The sequence below is a fragment of the Pongo pygmaeus genome, chromosome 15 (genome assembly GCF_028885625.2).
Source record: "Pongo pygmaeus isolate AG05252 chromosome 15, NHGRI_mPonPyg2-v2.0_pri, whole genome shotgun sequence".
In the NCBI taxonomy this organism is placed as follows: Eukaryota; Metazoa; Chordata; class Mammalia; order Primates; family Hominidae; genus Pongo; species Pongo pygmaeus.
In genome coordinates this window covers 41,043,435-41,058,693 of record NC_072388.2, presented here as the reverse complement: position 1 = coordinate 41,058,693, position 15,259 = coordinate 41,043,435, and the positions used below count along the sequence as shown (strand labels likewise).

The 15,259-nt window shown below is 33.4% G+C and overlaps 1 protein-coding gene across 1 annotated transcript; it reads left to right on the top strand.

Annotated features, from left to right (window-relative positions):
- The first annotated feature begins 207 nt into the window (after positions 1 to 207).
- LOC129012699 (large ribosomal subunit protein P1-like) lies at positions 208 to 662 on the top strand. Its single transcript, XM_054448644.2, has one exon. The coding sequence runs from the start codon at positions 261 to 263 to the stop codon at positions 576 to 578; it is 318 nt and encodes a 105-aa protein (XP_054304619.1). The 5' UTR covers positions 208 to 260; the 3' UTR covers positions 579 to 662.
- The last annotated feature ends 14,597 nt before the right edge of the window (positions 663 to 15,259 follow it).

Sequence of the window (15,259 nt, the reverse complement as noted above, 5' to 3'; positions counted from 1 at the left end):
TCTCACATGTTGGCTTAAAATATTTCCATCTCGACCCCTTTCCTCAGCTGCCGCCAAGGTGCTCGGTTCTTCCGAGGAAGCTAAGGCCGCGTTGGGGAGAGGCCCTCACTTCATCCGGCGACTAGCACCGCATCCGGCGACTAGCACCGCATCCGGCGACTAGCACCGCATCCGGCGACTAGCACCGCATCCGGCGACTAGCACCGCATCCGGCGACTAGCACCGCATCCGGCAGCGCCAGCCCTACACTCACCCGCGCCATGGCCTCCGTCTCCGAGCTCGCCTGCATCTACTCGGGCCTCATTCTGCACGACGATGAGGTGACAGTCACGGAGGATAAGATCAAGGCCCTCATTAAAGCAGCCATTGTAAATGTTGAACCTTTTTGGCCTGGCTTGTTTGCAAAGGCCCTGGGCAACTTCAACATTGGGAGCCTCCTCTGCAATGTAGGGGCAGGTGGACCTGCTCCAGCAGCTGGTGCTGCACCAGCAGGAGGTCCTGCCCCCTCCACCGCTGCTGCTCCAGCTGAGGAGAAGAAAGTGGAAGCAAAGAAAGAAGAATCCATCCGCGGAGTCTGATGATGACATGGGCTTTGGTCTTTTTGACTAAACCTCTTTTATAACGTGTTCAATAAAAAGCTGAACTTTAAAAAAAAAAAAAAATCCCATCTCTCCAGAATTTTTCCCCAAGTTCCTTTCTAGTTAATATCATATCTAAGACTAATTTATTTTCTCTAAGTTTAGAAATTTTTGCCCTGGCTCTTCAATATTTCCCAATGTAAAAATCCTCAATAATATTTTCCTTGTTTTTAAGTTACTGTTAGCTTTTACATTTAGATTTGTGTGGAGTAGCAATTTAAGGTTGGTATTGTTTTCCATATTTATACATGAAAAATATATTAAGTGATATACGGAATATATTTGGAATATATATGGAAATATAAAAATATATATGAAAATATACATATATAATTTTTTTGTAGAATCTTGTGTTGAAAAGACTTTTTAAATTTCCCATTGAATTGCCTTTGTCAAAAATGTAAGCAACAGGTCATGTATTGTTCTATTTCTGTTCCAGTAATTTATTAATTACTTTTTGTTGCTTTACAAAATTCTCAATTTTTTTTTTTTTTTTTTTTTTTTTTTTTTTTTTTTTTGAGATGGAGTCTCGTTCTGATGCCCAGGCTTGAGTGCAGTGGTGAGATCCCAACTCACTGCAACCTCTGCCTCTAGGGTTCAAGCGAAAATTCTCCTGCCTCAGCCTCCCGTAGCTGGGACTATAGGCACACGGCGCCACGCCCAGCTAATGATTTGTATTTTAGTAGAGACGGGGTTTCACCATTTTGCTGAGGCTGGTCTCCAACTCTTGAGCTCAGGCAATCCGCCTGCCTTGGTCTCCCAAAGTGCTAGGATTACAGGTGTGAGGCACCGCGCCCAGGCTACAAAAATTCTTAAAAGCAAATAATATAAGTTCTACAAATTTGCTGTTTGGTCACTCTAGGTCATTTACATTTCCATAAACATTTTAGGATCAACTTTTTAAACTAAAAAGCAAACAAACAGCAACAAGAAATAAGCCCTGGCGATTTTGACTGTGGATCAACTGAATCAGGAAATCGTTTGAGCAGAATTTATATCTTATCAGCATTGTGTATTCTTCTCAATGATTGTAATATATTTTTGCATTTATTTACTTGTTCTATGATTTCTCTAAGCATATTTTGCCAAATTTGGTTAAAATTTGTTTTTCAATATTTTTACTCTCAAATGTTTTATGTTTTTAATACTATTGTAAATGGTATTGTTTTTAAAGTTTCATTTCCCAATCATTTATACTTAACATATAAATGATATTATTTTATATCTGTCTTGTATTCTGTAACTTTTCCAAATTTACTGATTTGTTCTTGTAGCTTAAAAAAAGTTTCCTCTGAATGTTCTACATAATGATGTATTTTTAAAAATATATAGTTTGAATTCTTTTTCTTTTTAATCTGTACGCCTATTTTTCCTCTTTAATGCCCTGCGGCTTGTAGTAATAACCCCAGTATAATGTTGAATAGAAGTGATAATAATGGACCTCTTTGTCTTATGCTTGACATTAGGGGAAAACATCCGGTAATTCACCATTAATTATAAAGTTACTGCAAGTTTTTATGGATGCCGTTAATCAGTTTATGTTCCTTTTTCTTTCTAATATGCTGAGTTTATTTATTATAAATGAATTTTTCAGTCAGGCAAATGGCTTATGCCTCTAATCTTTGCACTTTGGGAGGCCACAGTGGGTGGATTTCTTGAGCTTAGGAGTTCGAGACCAGCCTGGGCAACACTGGCGAAATCCTGCCTCTACAAGAAAAAGTATACATATACAAAAATTATCTGGGAGTGGTGGCATTCACCTGTAGTCCCAGCTACTTGTGGGGCTGAGGCGGGAGGACCAGTTGTGCCAGGGAGGTCCAGGCTGCAGTAAGCCATATTCACACCACCACACTCCAGTCTGGGAGACAAAGTGAGACTCTGTCTCATGCATACATACATACATACATGCATAGATTTTCAATTTAGTACAGTGCTTTTTGTGAATCTATTGAGATTACTATGTGATGCTTGCTTAGATCTATAAACATAATGCAATATATTGACTGATTTTTTGAACCTTGAAATAACCTTGTATTCCTGGGATTAAAACCATTTGATCATGATTTATTTTTCTTCTTACATATTGCTAAATTTATTAGCTAATATTTTATTAATATCCATGTCTACACGTGAAGTCTACTAATCTGTAAAAAATCGTTTAAAAGGTTTTTATGTCAGGTTTATTCTAGACATGTAAAATGAGTTGGAAAGTACTTATTCTTTTTTTCTTCTTATTTTACCTTGATTCTTTTGTAAAAATATAATTTATCTATTAGATATTTAATAACACTCACCAGTAATGTTATCAGAATCTAGGGTTTATATGGGGCAAAAGAAAGACATTTACAAATACAAAGTGAATTTTATTTTATATAAGACGACTTAACTTTCTCTATTTCTTTTTTTTTTTTTTTTTTTTAGACTTAGTTTAGCTCTGTCACCCAGCTAATTTTTGTATTTTTAGTAGAGATGGGGTTTCACTGTGTTGGCCAGGCTGGTCTTGAACTCCTGACCTCCTTATCCACCCACCTTGGCCTCCCAAATTGTTCTGTGATTTTTGTTCCCCTTCTTCTTTTCTTCCTGATCTTAGTAATTTCCTTTCTTTCTCTTTCTTTCTTTCTTTCTTTTTCTCTCTCTCCCCCTTCCCTCCTTCCTTTCTCTTTCTTTCTCCCTCTTTCTTTCTTTCTTTCTCTCTCTGTCCCTCCCTTTCTTCCTTCCTTCCTTCCTTCTTTCTTTCCTTCCTTCTCTTTTTTCTTTCTTTCATTCTCTCTTTTTTTTATTATACTTTAAGTTCTAGGGTACATGTGCCCAACGTGTACCTTTGTTACATAGGTATACATGTGCCATGCTGGTTTGCCGCACCCATCAACACGTCATTTACATTAGGTATTTCTCCTAACGCTATCCCTCCCCCAGTCCCCCACCCCCCGACAGGCCCTGGTGTGTGATGTTCCCAGCCCTGTGTCCAAGTGTTCTCATTGTTCAATTCCTGCTTATGAGTGAGAACATGTGGTGTTTGGTTTTCTGTCCTTGTGATAGTTTGCTGAGAATGATGGTTTCTAGCTTCATCCACGTCCCTGCAAAGGACATGGACTCATCTATTTCATGGCTGCATAGTATTCCATGGTGTATTTGTTCCATATTTTCTTAATCCAGTCTACCATTGATGGACATCTGGGTTGGTTTCAAGTCTTTGCTATTGTGAATAGTGCTGCAGTAAACGTATGTGCATGTGTCTTTATAGTGGGATGATTTACAATCCTTTGGGCATATACCCAGTAATGATACAAGCCATTTCACCTCATAAAACGTGCATTGTCTAGTATGTCTTATATATGTTTATAAAATGATTTTTAAAATAATCAGCTTTTTAAATGCATTCCATAGATTTTTAGATGCAATGTTCATTTTTTATTTTATTATGTGAATTGTGTTTATATTTCTCCCTTGACCCAAATATAATTTTGAATTTGTAAGTGTTTGAATATCTTTATTTGCTTGTTTGCTTTACTATATTACCTTATGCTTGTATTAAGTTGAGATAATAATATGATGGATTTTATTACTTATTCTTCATAAAACTGGTGCTTCCTTCCTGGATTAGGATAATGTGAGTATTAAGTCATGTTTAAAGTAAACTTGGAAAAAGTTTATTCTCTGTTATCAGCACATGAACTTTGATATAGATCCAAAATATCTGCTTTATATAATATTTCATTTAACAATACAACATCGTTAGTTATGTCTGTCACTTAAGCTGTGCAGGAATGTAAGAGGAGTGCTAAATCTCTTACTGTCAATGTGTTCCTATTTATTTCTTCTTAGATCTAATAGATTAAAATATTTAATATTGTGATTTTCTCCCCCAAATTGGTTGTAATACTAATTAAAATGTCAGCAAATTTCTTTCTGTGGAAAATACACACTGGTTTTATGATTCACATGAAAATTAAAGGTTTTAGAATAGCTGGAAAAACAAAGTTGAGAAACTGTGCAATGTTTTTCAAGACTTTCTGTAAAGCTACACTAATCACAACAATGTCATATAGGTATAAACATATAGAAAAATGAAAAGCAGTGAAGAAAGTCCGTAAATAGGTCCATACATGCTCTATTAATTTTGACAAGAGTACCAAGACAACTCAATGTGGAAGAGGTTTTTTCCTTGCAAGAAGTGTTGTTAGAACAATTTAATAAAACCATTGCAACTGTCTTGCACTGCTTGTAATGTAGCGCCAGAATGTAAAATTCTTGCATCTTAGTAAGATGGCATAATTACTTTAGAAAATAATCTGGTAGCAAAGCCTGTATCTACCATATGGCTCAATTATTTAACTCCTAGGTATTTACCCAAGGTATATTGAAATATATGAACACACAAAGATTTACATATGAATGTTTATAGCAAGTGAAGGCATTTAATTGCACAAAAATAAAAAAAAGAAAAACAAAAACAAAAGCAAAAATCTTCAATGCTTGTCAACAGATTAGTGAATAAACAATAAAATACCACTTAGCATAAAAAGAAGAAGCAATTGACACATGCAACATAGATGAATATTAAACTGATTATATTGACTAAATGATTCCTGACCAAAGCTAAACCAAAACAAAACAAAACCCTACACATTCTACAATTCCATTTATATGAAATTCTAGATATTATAAACTAATATATTATGACATAAAGTAACCAGTTGCCACCTAGAATGAAGGAGTATATGGATTATAAAAGAGCATGAAGAAACTCTTGCAGGAAATCACTGTATTTATTATCCTGACTGTAGTAATAATTTCCTAGGATTACACATATATCAAACTCATCAAAATATATATTTTATCTATGACCAGTTCATTTTATATGAATTACACATTAAAAAAACCCATAAACAACGAAGCTTACCCCAAACTCACCCCCTTCAGACCAACCACTTTTAAGAAGATTGTTGCGCTAATGTGAAAGGTAAAACACTGCAGCTACTAACAGAAAATGTCTCTATAGCCTTGGGTAGAAAAGTATTTCTTGAGTAAGACAAACAAATTGCTTAACAAAAAAAAAAAAATGCTAATAAATTGACAAGGATATCTGAAAATGCCATAAATATTCTGAAAAATCAATTTAGATAATAGGAAAACATATTTGCATAACATTTGGTCAACTAGAAGATTTTATTCAGATTTAATAAAACACAAAATATCAATTTAAACAAGACAGAATACCCAATAGGATAATGGAAAAAAAAAGTATTGAACAAGCACTTCAAAGAATGGAATATTTTAAGGACTAATAAATTTATGAAAACATTTTGAAACCAATAAAATCTTACCATAAATCTGCTTCTCTATGTTATAAACTAAACATTCAACAGAATAATCAGAACAGGAAGGCCAACAAAAAGACTGAGGACAAGTAGTGGCAAAAGCAGCAGAAACTCTCATGTACTGCTGGTGAGTACATAAATTGCTACAACTATCACTAAAAATTTCTTGGAATTTCCTACTGAATTAAAAATATACATAACCTCTCACCCAATAATTTTACTTCAAAGTTTATACCAAACAGAACTACAGGTATATATGCACCAAAGGACATGTATAGATTATCATAACAGCATTCTTTGTAATACTTAAAAACTTCTAACAATGCAAACATTCATCAATAATAGAATGGATATATAAAATATGATCTTTACATGCGGTGGAATACTGTATACCTGTATGCTACAGTATATGCATAAACTATTCATGGTGAACATAGATGAATGTCACAAACATAATTTGTACAAAGAAAGCAGACACAATGAATGCAAACTGGAAAATGCTAATTATTTATAAAGAGACAATCCTGGAAAGACTAATCCAGAATGTCAAAAGACAGAATTGGGGCTAACAACTTCAATTTATTTTATTTTATTATTATTTTATAATGACTTTATTATATCACATATTTTTAATTTTAGGCTGCAAAATGGTTAATGATGGAGGGGGCTTTCTCAGAAAACTTTTGGGTTTTCACTTCTCTCAGGTCTTAGTTACCTTGAGTATTTGCTTTGTGATAATTAATTGTGCTATATATTCACGTTTTGTGCATTTTTCTCTGTGTGCATTATATTCAATAAAAAGTTAAACTAAAACCAATAAACCAACAAATAGAGATTAAACATGGTTAAAGCAGTGCACTGCTTTGGGAGATATCAGGAATAAAATAAACTATGAAGCATTGACTTTTTAATATAATTTTATTTTTGCAACAACAGAGGGAGAAAGAAATCAGAGTAAGAAAATGATAAGGAGTTTCCAAAGAGAACACAGCACATCTCTTGAGTCATTAAGAAATAAAATAATGCATAGGAAAAGTGAATTTGGAGTATTTTGAGTCTAAGTCCCCACGGACTTGAGGAGATTAACCGATTAATCTTCTGTGGAAATACTTCTTGCCCCTATTTGCAAAGAGGGGAATAGAACATTAGCATCATGAACTCAAAATACTTTTATTATGAGCACAAGAGCAAGGTTTATGAAATCTATTTCTGCTTTATCTTTCCTCTTCTCTCTAATATTCACTGACCTTCCTCCCCACCACTTTTTTAAATTATTTATACTAGATTACGTTCTTCAGTTTCAAAGTGATATGCAGGGAGTTCTTTGTTTAAATTGGTGATTGAGTTGTATTAATACACCAGACTCAGTGTATGCTTTATTCCAGGTATACCTACCTGCACCTCCTCCCACAAGCCTTGGCCAGTTGTCTTACTTCTAAGCCAGAAAAGTCCTTCTGATGGCTCATGCCATTTAGTAGTTGAAAGCCACAACTGTTTTCTGTGTTGCTGCAGCCACCATAGAACTGGTAGCCCCTCACATACTGTGGCAGCTGACAAGAGACCCTCTGCTTTCCCTCCAGCGAAATTGCATGCACAAGCTCTGGCTTCTTCAGCGGATGCCTGAAAGGGCTGCACCACAGAACGTAGAAGTTCCAGGGAGGTAATGTCTCTTGGAGTGATTCTGAGCAACCTAGGACTATCCAGAAATGGGATGTTGCCATAAACATCTATGGAGACATGACACTTGACTGACAAAGCAGATGTGCTTATTGGGAAGCTGTAGCCAACTGGTTAACACATTATATTTTCTCTTCCCTGCCTTTCTTTCCAATTTTGCAATCCATTTTTTTCTGGGATTGCTTCCCTCCAATAAAGCATTATCATGTAAGCTTTGGCTTCAAGCATTGTTTTTTTTTTTAAGGAATCCAGGTTAAATCAGTCATTCATGCCATTTGTCCTAGTCTCTTCTCTAAACAATAACAGGGTTAATGGGTAAAGCTTATGTTAAAACGGAGATTTTCTTTTTTTAGAAGCAAATTAATCTATATAGTGATAGAACTCAAACCCTTTCCTCACTATCTCATTAATTATCTGTATTAGGTGACTAACCTAAATGATTCAACCAGTTATGAATAAAATGTAAAAAATAAGATAACTGGAAGAAAAAATCCTGGTACTTGGCAAGAAATTAATATGGAAAAAAATACTTGCATGAATGAATTACATTACTACACCTTGTTTTTCCTCCTAGTGACATGTTTCCTAGTAGTACAATATTATTGTTAGCCCTACATTATCGTATAGTCAAACATAATGCATTACATTTTATAATGTACTATAGTCCTTTCAAGCAAAAACTGGACAAACTTGGGACAAGTCTTAAGTATATGATTTTTATGGTGCTGCCTTTTTAAAGGTTTTTAGAGCATTAAGAATTGTGCTGACCAAGGCAGACAAAGATGACATAAAGATCAGTGGCAGCTCACTGGCATTAAGTCATTTATCAAATGCTGACAAATTACTGATAATTTGTATTGATTCTCTAGCTGGGCTTAGTGAACTGAAAAGCCAAATCCAAATACACACTGAACTAGAATTGGAAACTTGACTGCCTCTATCAAATCAAAGTCAAGTTAAGCTGAAACTTTACCTTCTTTCTGTACATTCAGCTCCCCACTTTCTGTGAAATTGAACCAAGCATTTAGCTTAATTGCTGTAGACTCAAGATAGTTTTTGCTGTTAGGTACCAAAATATTGCCAAGAGTTTTATATGCCAAGAGTCACAGTGGATTCCAAATTTGTATTTTTGCAATGGAAACTTTCTACCAGGGCCAAAGTTTAATTGCTTGATACCAGCAAAATTTCACTTGTTTAAGCATGGTTTCAAAACACATCTTTTGAAATTCTTGTTGTTTTTTTAAACACGTGCTATAAAGTGCTATATTTAATATTTTACATAATACTGAAAATAAACTCACACATGTTTATGTTTTTTTGCCAGAAATCTATTGATTTGCATGTACATATAAAAGCTCTCATGTTTTGTATATTAGATTATGTAATACAATAGTATTGCACAGAATATGTATCCTTGGATTCAATAGTTATAACACAAATCTATTAGAATTAATCATATTCAAATATCAGAGGAAAGCTAAGCTCATAAATTAGTATCTCTTAAATAAGTAGACAATGAAAATATTTATCTATGTCTAGTACTCAACCAAAACTTGTCTCTTTTCTGCTTTACCATGCTAAAAATCTATTTAAAAAATTATATAATGTATACTACTATATTTGTAAATATAGTTATTCTCTCCTACATGTGGTCTTTGGTCCTGGAGATACACCTAGAAACATACTTCATATCTAAAATGCATAATTTTAAAAATTATTAATCAATGCCATTAAAGTCTGTGAAATAACAAACTGTGGAATATGACTCTTCACTTTCCCTGTGTAATAGATGGTTCTATTGCCTTAGCACTCCTCATTTAGGTCATAGGCCTATCAGTTGGTTGCTTGTGAGAACACTGGTTTTGAATGACAAAAAATTCAGTCTTTTATTTGTTAATCACCATTTATGGTATTAAACATTTTTAATTCAAAATACAAATTATTTTGAAAGGCACTTTTTTGCGTATTGAAAGAGTCATGAAATATTCCCACAGGCTTTAAACTGCATGAAATTGCATGTGGATATGTAACACTGTTGTTTGCTTTCTTGGCCTAGAGTATCGTAAAATAAAAGGCAGCAATATTTTCATTAAACAAATAAAAAAGAGGCAATTCACATAAATATGAACCTGAAAGAACTTAGTATTTTTTGACCTTATTAGGCAGAGCATAAGCTCTCCATGACTACACTTGGTCAGTTTTTCACTTGCATAGATACTGAGGCATTTGGATTTATGAATTCAGATTTCTGCAATAAAATTTAGTTTTACTGTAAGTACTATTTAATTTAAGGAGTAGTTGAATGATATGGCTTATATTGATTATCTTCATACAAATGGTGAACATTACTACTATTCTATCAAATTATTTGTGGGTTTACATTATTTCTTTAATAGAAAATATCTGTGTATAAAGTGACATTTTTAATAACAGAAAATGTCTCCCTTCCGGAGGTTTTAATGCCATCGAGAATTTATATCCTTGAAACTCACTACAATTTTTAAATACTATATTTCTTGAAAATAGGAACACTCCTCCAAAGTGGTAATGTGTATAGAATTAAGAAAGAATGCACATTTTCATGGAGAGTTGGTCCCTTTTAGAGCTACCATGTGTCACACAGGGGTTTGGCATGGGTTAAGAAAGAGGCTTTTTTGGGAAAAGGGAAATCACAAGGCCAGGTCAACGACATGAAGATCCTCCATTCTCCAGTCTCTCTATTGACTCACGGATAGGGGTGCCAGGACCAGACTGACCACTGGATATGGGGTGTTTTTATTCTTGTGAGAAAGACCCTCTTTCACTGTGAGCTCCCCTTTAATATGCCAGTTGAGGGCAAGAAACTTCACCAATTGGAGGATACACTGATAGCTCAATATTGGGTAGTATTGATTTGGGTGGCAGCTGTTTATAGGGGCTGTATGGAAGACCAGCTGATCTGCATCTGGGAACTCAGTAGGAGTCAGACCCTTTGAGTATTGGTGGTTATTGTTACCATAGCTGAATTGAAGAAGCCACGATTATTGGGGGAAACTAAGCTTGGTCAGCAACACTGAAGTTGATAGAAGTGAGACCCATGTCTCTTGTCCACTTGTTGTCTATCTAGGCAACTCAAGAGTCTCACTGGAAGTCATTTTTCAGAAAATCTTCTTTCTTGCAAAGCATATTTTAGCATACTTGATAAACACACTGGAATTTTAAAAAGCTAAAGAGACAAAGCTAAGCTCTGGGAAGATTTATTAAGTGCATTTAATTAAATTTATTTTGACTTTGACCTTTAGAAAATAGCTGATGATTCAAAACAAGCAGGGAAAAAAAAAAGTGTAGTACATTTTGAAGTGTGATAAGCTTAGCTAGTTGCTTTAGAAATAAAGGGAGATTATGATTTTGTAGAAAGATAAACATTATTTTGTTAGTTTTATAATAAATGATGTTATTTTGTAAAACGTAAGAAGATTATTATAAGAAGAATTTTTATAGAGAAATATTTGTTTTCAGAAAAATGTTCTAATTTTTGTATTTAGCTTACAAATATCCGAAGGGAATTATTATTCTAACCAATTACTGGTTTCTAAGATTTTAAAGAAGATGAAACAGCTATGATATCATTATATTAAAATACCATTCTTGTCAAATCAGAATTTATATCTTCACTACATCTTCCTGAATACAAAATATGCAAATTCATACAGTCAATAGATGAAGAAAATATTTATCTTTGAAATGCAGAGTTCAAATAGTTATCTTTGAAAATAAAAAAAAGAAATGTAAGAGAAGATATTCAAAGTCTTAGTAATTTTGCAGTTTGTGATTTGATTTTGCAACATACCAGTACCTTGGGTTAGAGATGGGTTTTTCACAAACAAACCTAGTGGCATTAGAATAAAGGCATAGAGAACAAATTGTTACAGTTTAAGTTTCCAGCTCATTTTTTAGGGAATTGCTACTTATTTATGTATTTTAATTGTATGAATTCAAACACTTGAATTATAAATTAATGTAATGATGGAAGAGGCATTCTCTCTGAAATAGGTTTTGTTTTGGCTTGCTGTAAAAAAATTCATGTGCATAGAGCTGTATACCAGCTCTTGCAAAACAACAGCTGTTTCACTCATGGGCTTCTATATAAAATCCATGAGAAATGAAAGAGCTGTGACATTTGGGCAGAGTTCAGTCCAAATATATTTACATGACAGGGACTCTTACTTTCTGTTTCTGTTGACACCAACCATGCAGAGGTACAATTTAGTCACCTTCCCTAAAATAGAGCATTCATGTTTATAGAACACCACAGTCCATGTGTGGTCGGAGCATTTCCATGAACTGAAGCCACATGCCCTACAGCCTGCTGCTTCAATGACTGCCAATATTTTGCAATAAGAACGAAGTTCCAGGTGCATCCACATTACACTACTAATTCTATATCAACCGGAAGGAAAAAAATGCAAAAGTCTCCAAATTACCCTTCATAATTGCCACAACTATCACATTTATTCCCGAGTATCCAAGTTTGCCTCAAGAGACCAATATATATTTAACATTTCTATCTTAGATAAATATACAAAAGTCTTCATTTGCTGATGAAAATAAGTCCAAAACAAGAAACTTAGCTTACTATAACATATGTAACTGAGCCAGAAATTCTGCTTTTTAAACTGTGAAACAAAACTTTTTCATATTGTTTATGGAGCTTACAGCTATCATATTTTCTGGCCAAATATTAATGATTTTTTGTAATGTAGTTAAAACCTAACACAAAGTAGAAAACAAATTTAAAACATTTAACTTCAGGAAAATAAATGCCTATAGCTTGAAAATCAGATATCTAAAATATTGGAGATAGTGGATTTAAGGTCAATTTTAGAACAAAGCATCCACAACAGTCTGAATGTATTACAGCTGATGTACAATTTCCAAAGCATGTTCATGTTGGCTAATAAAATAAAATATTTTAACAATATTATTAGAAAGGTATAAGTACCTAATGGATTCAAAAGTAATATTCGGAGAGGCTAAGTTTGTCTTCCAAGGTTACAAAATTTTTACTCAAAGCCCTTTTCTCTTTTTTTTTTTTTTCTCACTTTGGTTTTTTTGTCTATTGTTAGCCCTGCCTTTTCCAAAATTTCCCAGGCAAGATTAAAAAGCCAGTTGCTTTAATTCATTCAAATATATGTCACCCCTGCTAATTTTCAAGAAAAGTAATTTCATTTTCTATACCTTTTTTCTCACATTCAGATGTTTGAAACATTTGTTAACTCCCATTTGATTCCTTTTAAGTCACAGGTTACTAAACTGTATGCAGTTTACTTGTTAGGACGTAGAATTGGACAATCAAAACTTCTAATCCATAAACACTGTTCGTTTATTTATGTCTTCTATTTATTTCATTAATGTTTTACAGTTTTCAGTGTACAGATCTTTCACCTCCTTGGTTAAATTTATTCCTAAGTATTTATTTTTTGTGACTATTGTAAATGGGATTGTTCTCTTGAATATTTTTTTCTAGAAAGCTCATTACTAGTGTACAGAAATGCTACTTTTGAGTGTATATTGATTTTGTGTACTGCAACTTTACTGAACTTGTTTATCGGTTCTAACAGTTTTTAGGCTCTTCTATATATATAACACCATGTAATCTGCAAGTGGACAGTTTACTATTTTCTTTCTCATATGGATGACTTTTATTTCTTTTCTCCTGCTTAATTCCTATTCCTAACTCCTATCCTATATTACTTTCAGTAATATAGTGAATAGGAGTGGTGAGAGAAGGCATCTTTGTTTTGTTTTGGATCTTTGAGAAAAACATTTCAGTTTTTCTTACTATATATGATGCTAGCTGTGGGTTTGTCATGTATAGCCTTTATTGTGTTGAGGTACCATTTTTTGTACCTAATCTGTTGAGAGTTTTTATCATAAAAGGATGCTGAATTTCATAAAATTCTTTTTCTGCCTCTAACAAGATGATCATAAGATTTTTGCTTTTCATTTTTTAATGTGGTGTATTTACTGATTTGTGAATTCTGAACTATCCTTGCATCCCAGGAATAAATATGACTTGATCATGGTGAATGATCCTTTTAGTGTGTTTTTGAGTGTGTTTTGCTTGTATATTGTTGAGGACTTATGCAACCATATTCATCAAGGATATCGGTCTGTAGTTTCAGCGATTTTTTGGTTTGTTTTTGTGATATCCTTATTTGGATTTGGTATCAGGGAAATGCTGGCCTCATAGAAAGAGTTTGGAAGTGTTCCCTCCCCTTTGATTTTTTGGACGAGTCTGAAAAAATTGATATTAATTCTTTTTTAAATGTTTGGTAGAATTCAGCATTGACATCAGATCCTGGGCTTTTCTTTGATGGGAGACTTTTATTGTTGATTTAATCTCTTCACTCATTATTGGTGTGTTCAGATTTTTCATTTATTCATGATTCAGTCTTTGTAATGTGTATGTGTCTGGGAATGTATTCATTTTTCCTAGGTTATCTAATTTTTGTTATATAATTGTTCATAATAGTCTCTTATAACCACTGTATCTTTGTGATGTCAGTTGTGATGCCCTCCCCTATCCATTCTAATTTTTTAATTGAGTCTTCTCTTGGTTAGTCTAGCTAAAAGTTTGTTAATTTTGTTTACCTTTTTAAAAAATCAAGTCTTAGTTTTGTTAATCTTTCATATTGTTTTTCTAATCTCTATTTCATTTATTTCTGTTCTGATCTTCACTATTTATTTTCTTCTGCCAATATTGGACTTAGTTTGTTCTTTTTCTGTTTCCTCGAGGTATAACATTAAGTTATTTGCAATTGTCCTTCTTTTTTGAAGCAGATATTTATTGTTATAAACTTTACTTTTAGAATTGCCTTGGCTGAATCCCATAAGTTTTGTTTTATTGTGTTTCCTTATTTGTTTGTCTAAAGATATTTTAAAATTTTCTATTTAATTTCTTTATTCACTCATTGATTATTCAGGAACATATTTTTTATTTCAATGTATTTGTGTATTTTCCAAAATTCCTCCTGCTACTGATTTCTAGTTTTATGCTATTATGGTCAGAAAAGTCATTTGATATGATTATAACCTTCTTACATTTGCTAAGACTTGTATTTTGACCTAACATATGATCTAGCCTGGAGAATGTTCCATGTGCACTTGAGAAGAATGTGTATTCTCTCACTGTAGAATGGAATGTTCTGTATGTGTGTTAGTTCTATTTGGTTTAAAGCATTTAACTCCAATGTTTCCTTATTAATTTTCTATCTGGAAGATTTGTCCAATATAGAAGGTGGTGTACTGAGCTCCCCTACTGTTACTGTATTGCAATTTACCTCTCCTTTTAGAACCTTTAATATTTGCTTTAGATATTTAGAAGCTTCACAGTTGAATGCATATATATATTTACAATTGTTTTATTCTCATGATGAATTGATCTTTTTAACATTATATAATGACTGTCTCCTTGTGTAGTTTTTTTTTTAAATTAAGGCTTATTTTCTGTGATATAAGTATTTGTCATCCCTGTTCTTTTTTGGTTTCCATTTGCATGGAGCATTTTTTTTCCCATACCTCCAATCAAGGGCTGAAATATTTTTCCATTCCCTTACTTTCAGTCAATGTATGTCCTTAAAA

Coding starts and splice junctions, on each gene's coding strand:
- LOC129012699 (XM_054448644.2), top strand. CDS start 261: ATGGCCTCCGTCTCCGAGCTCGCCTGCATCTACTCGGGCCTCATTCTG.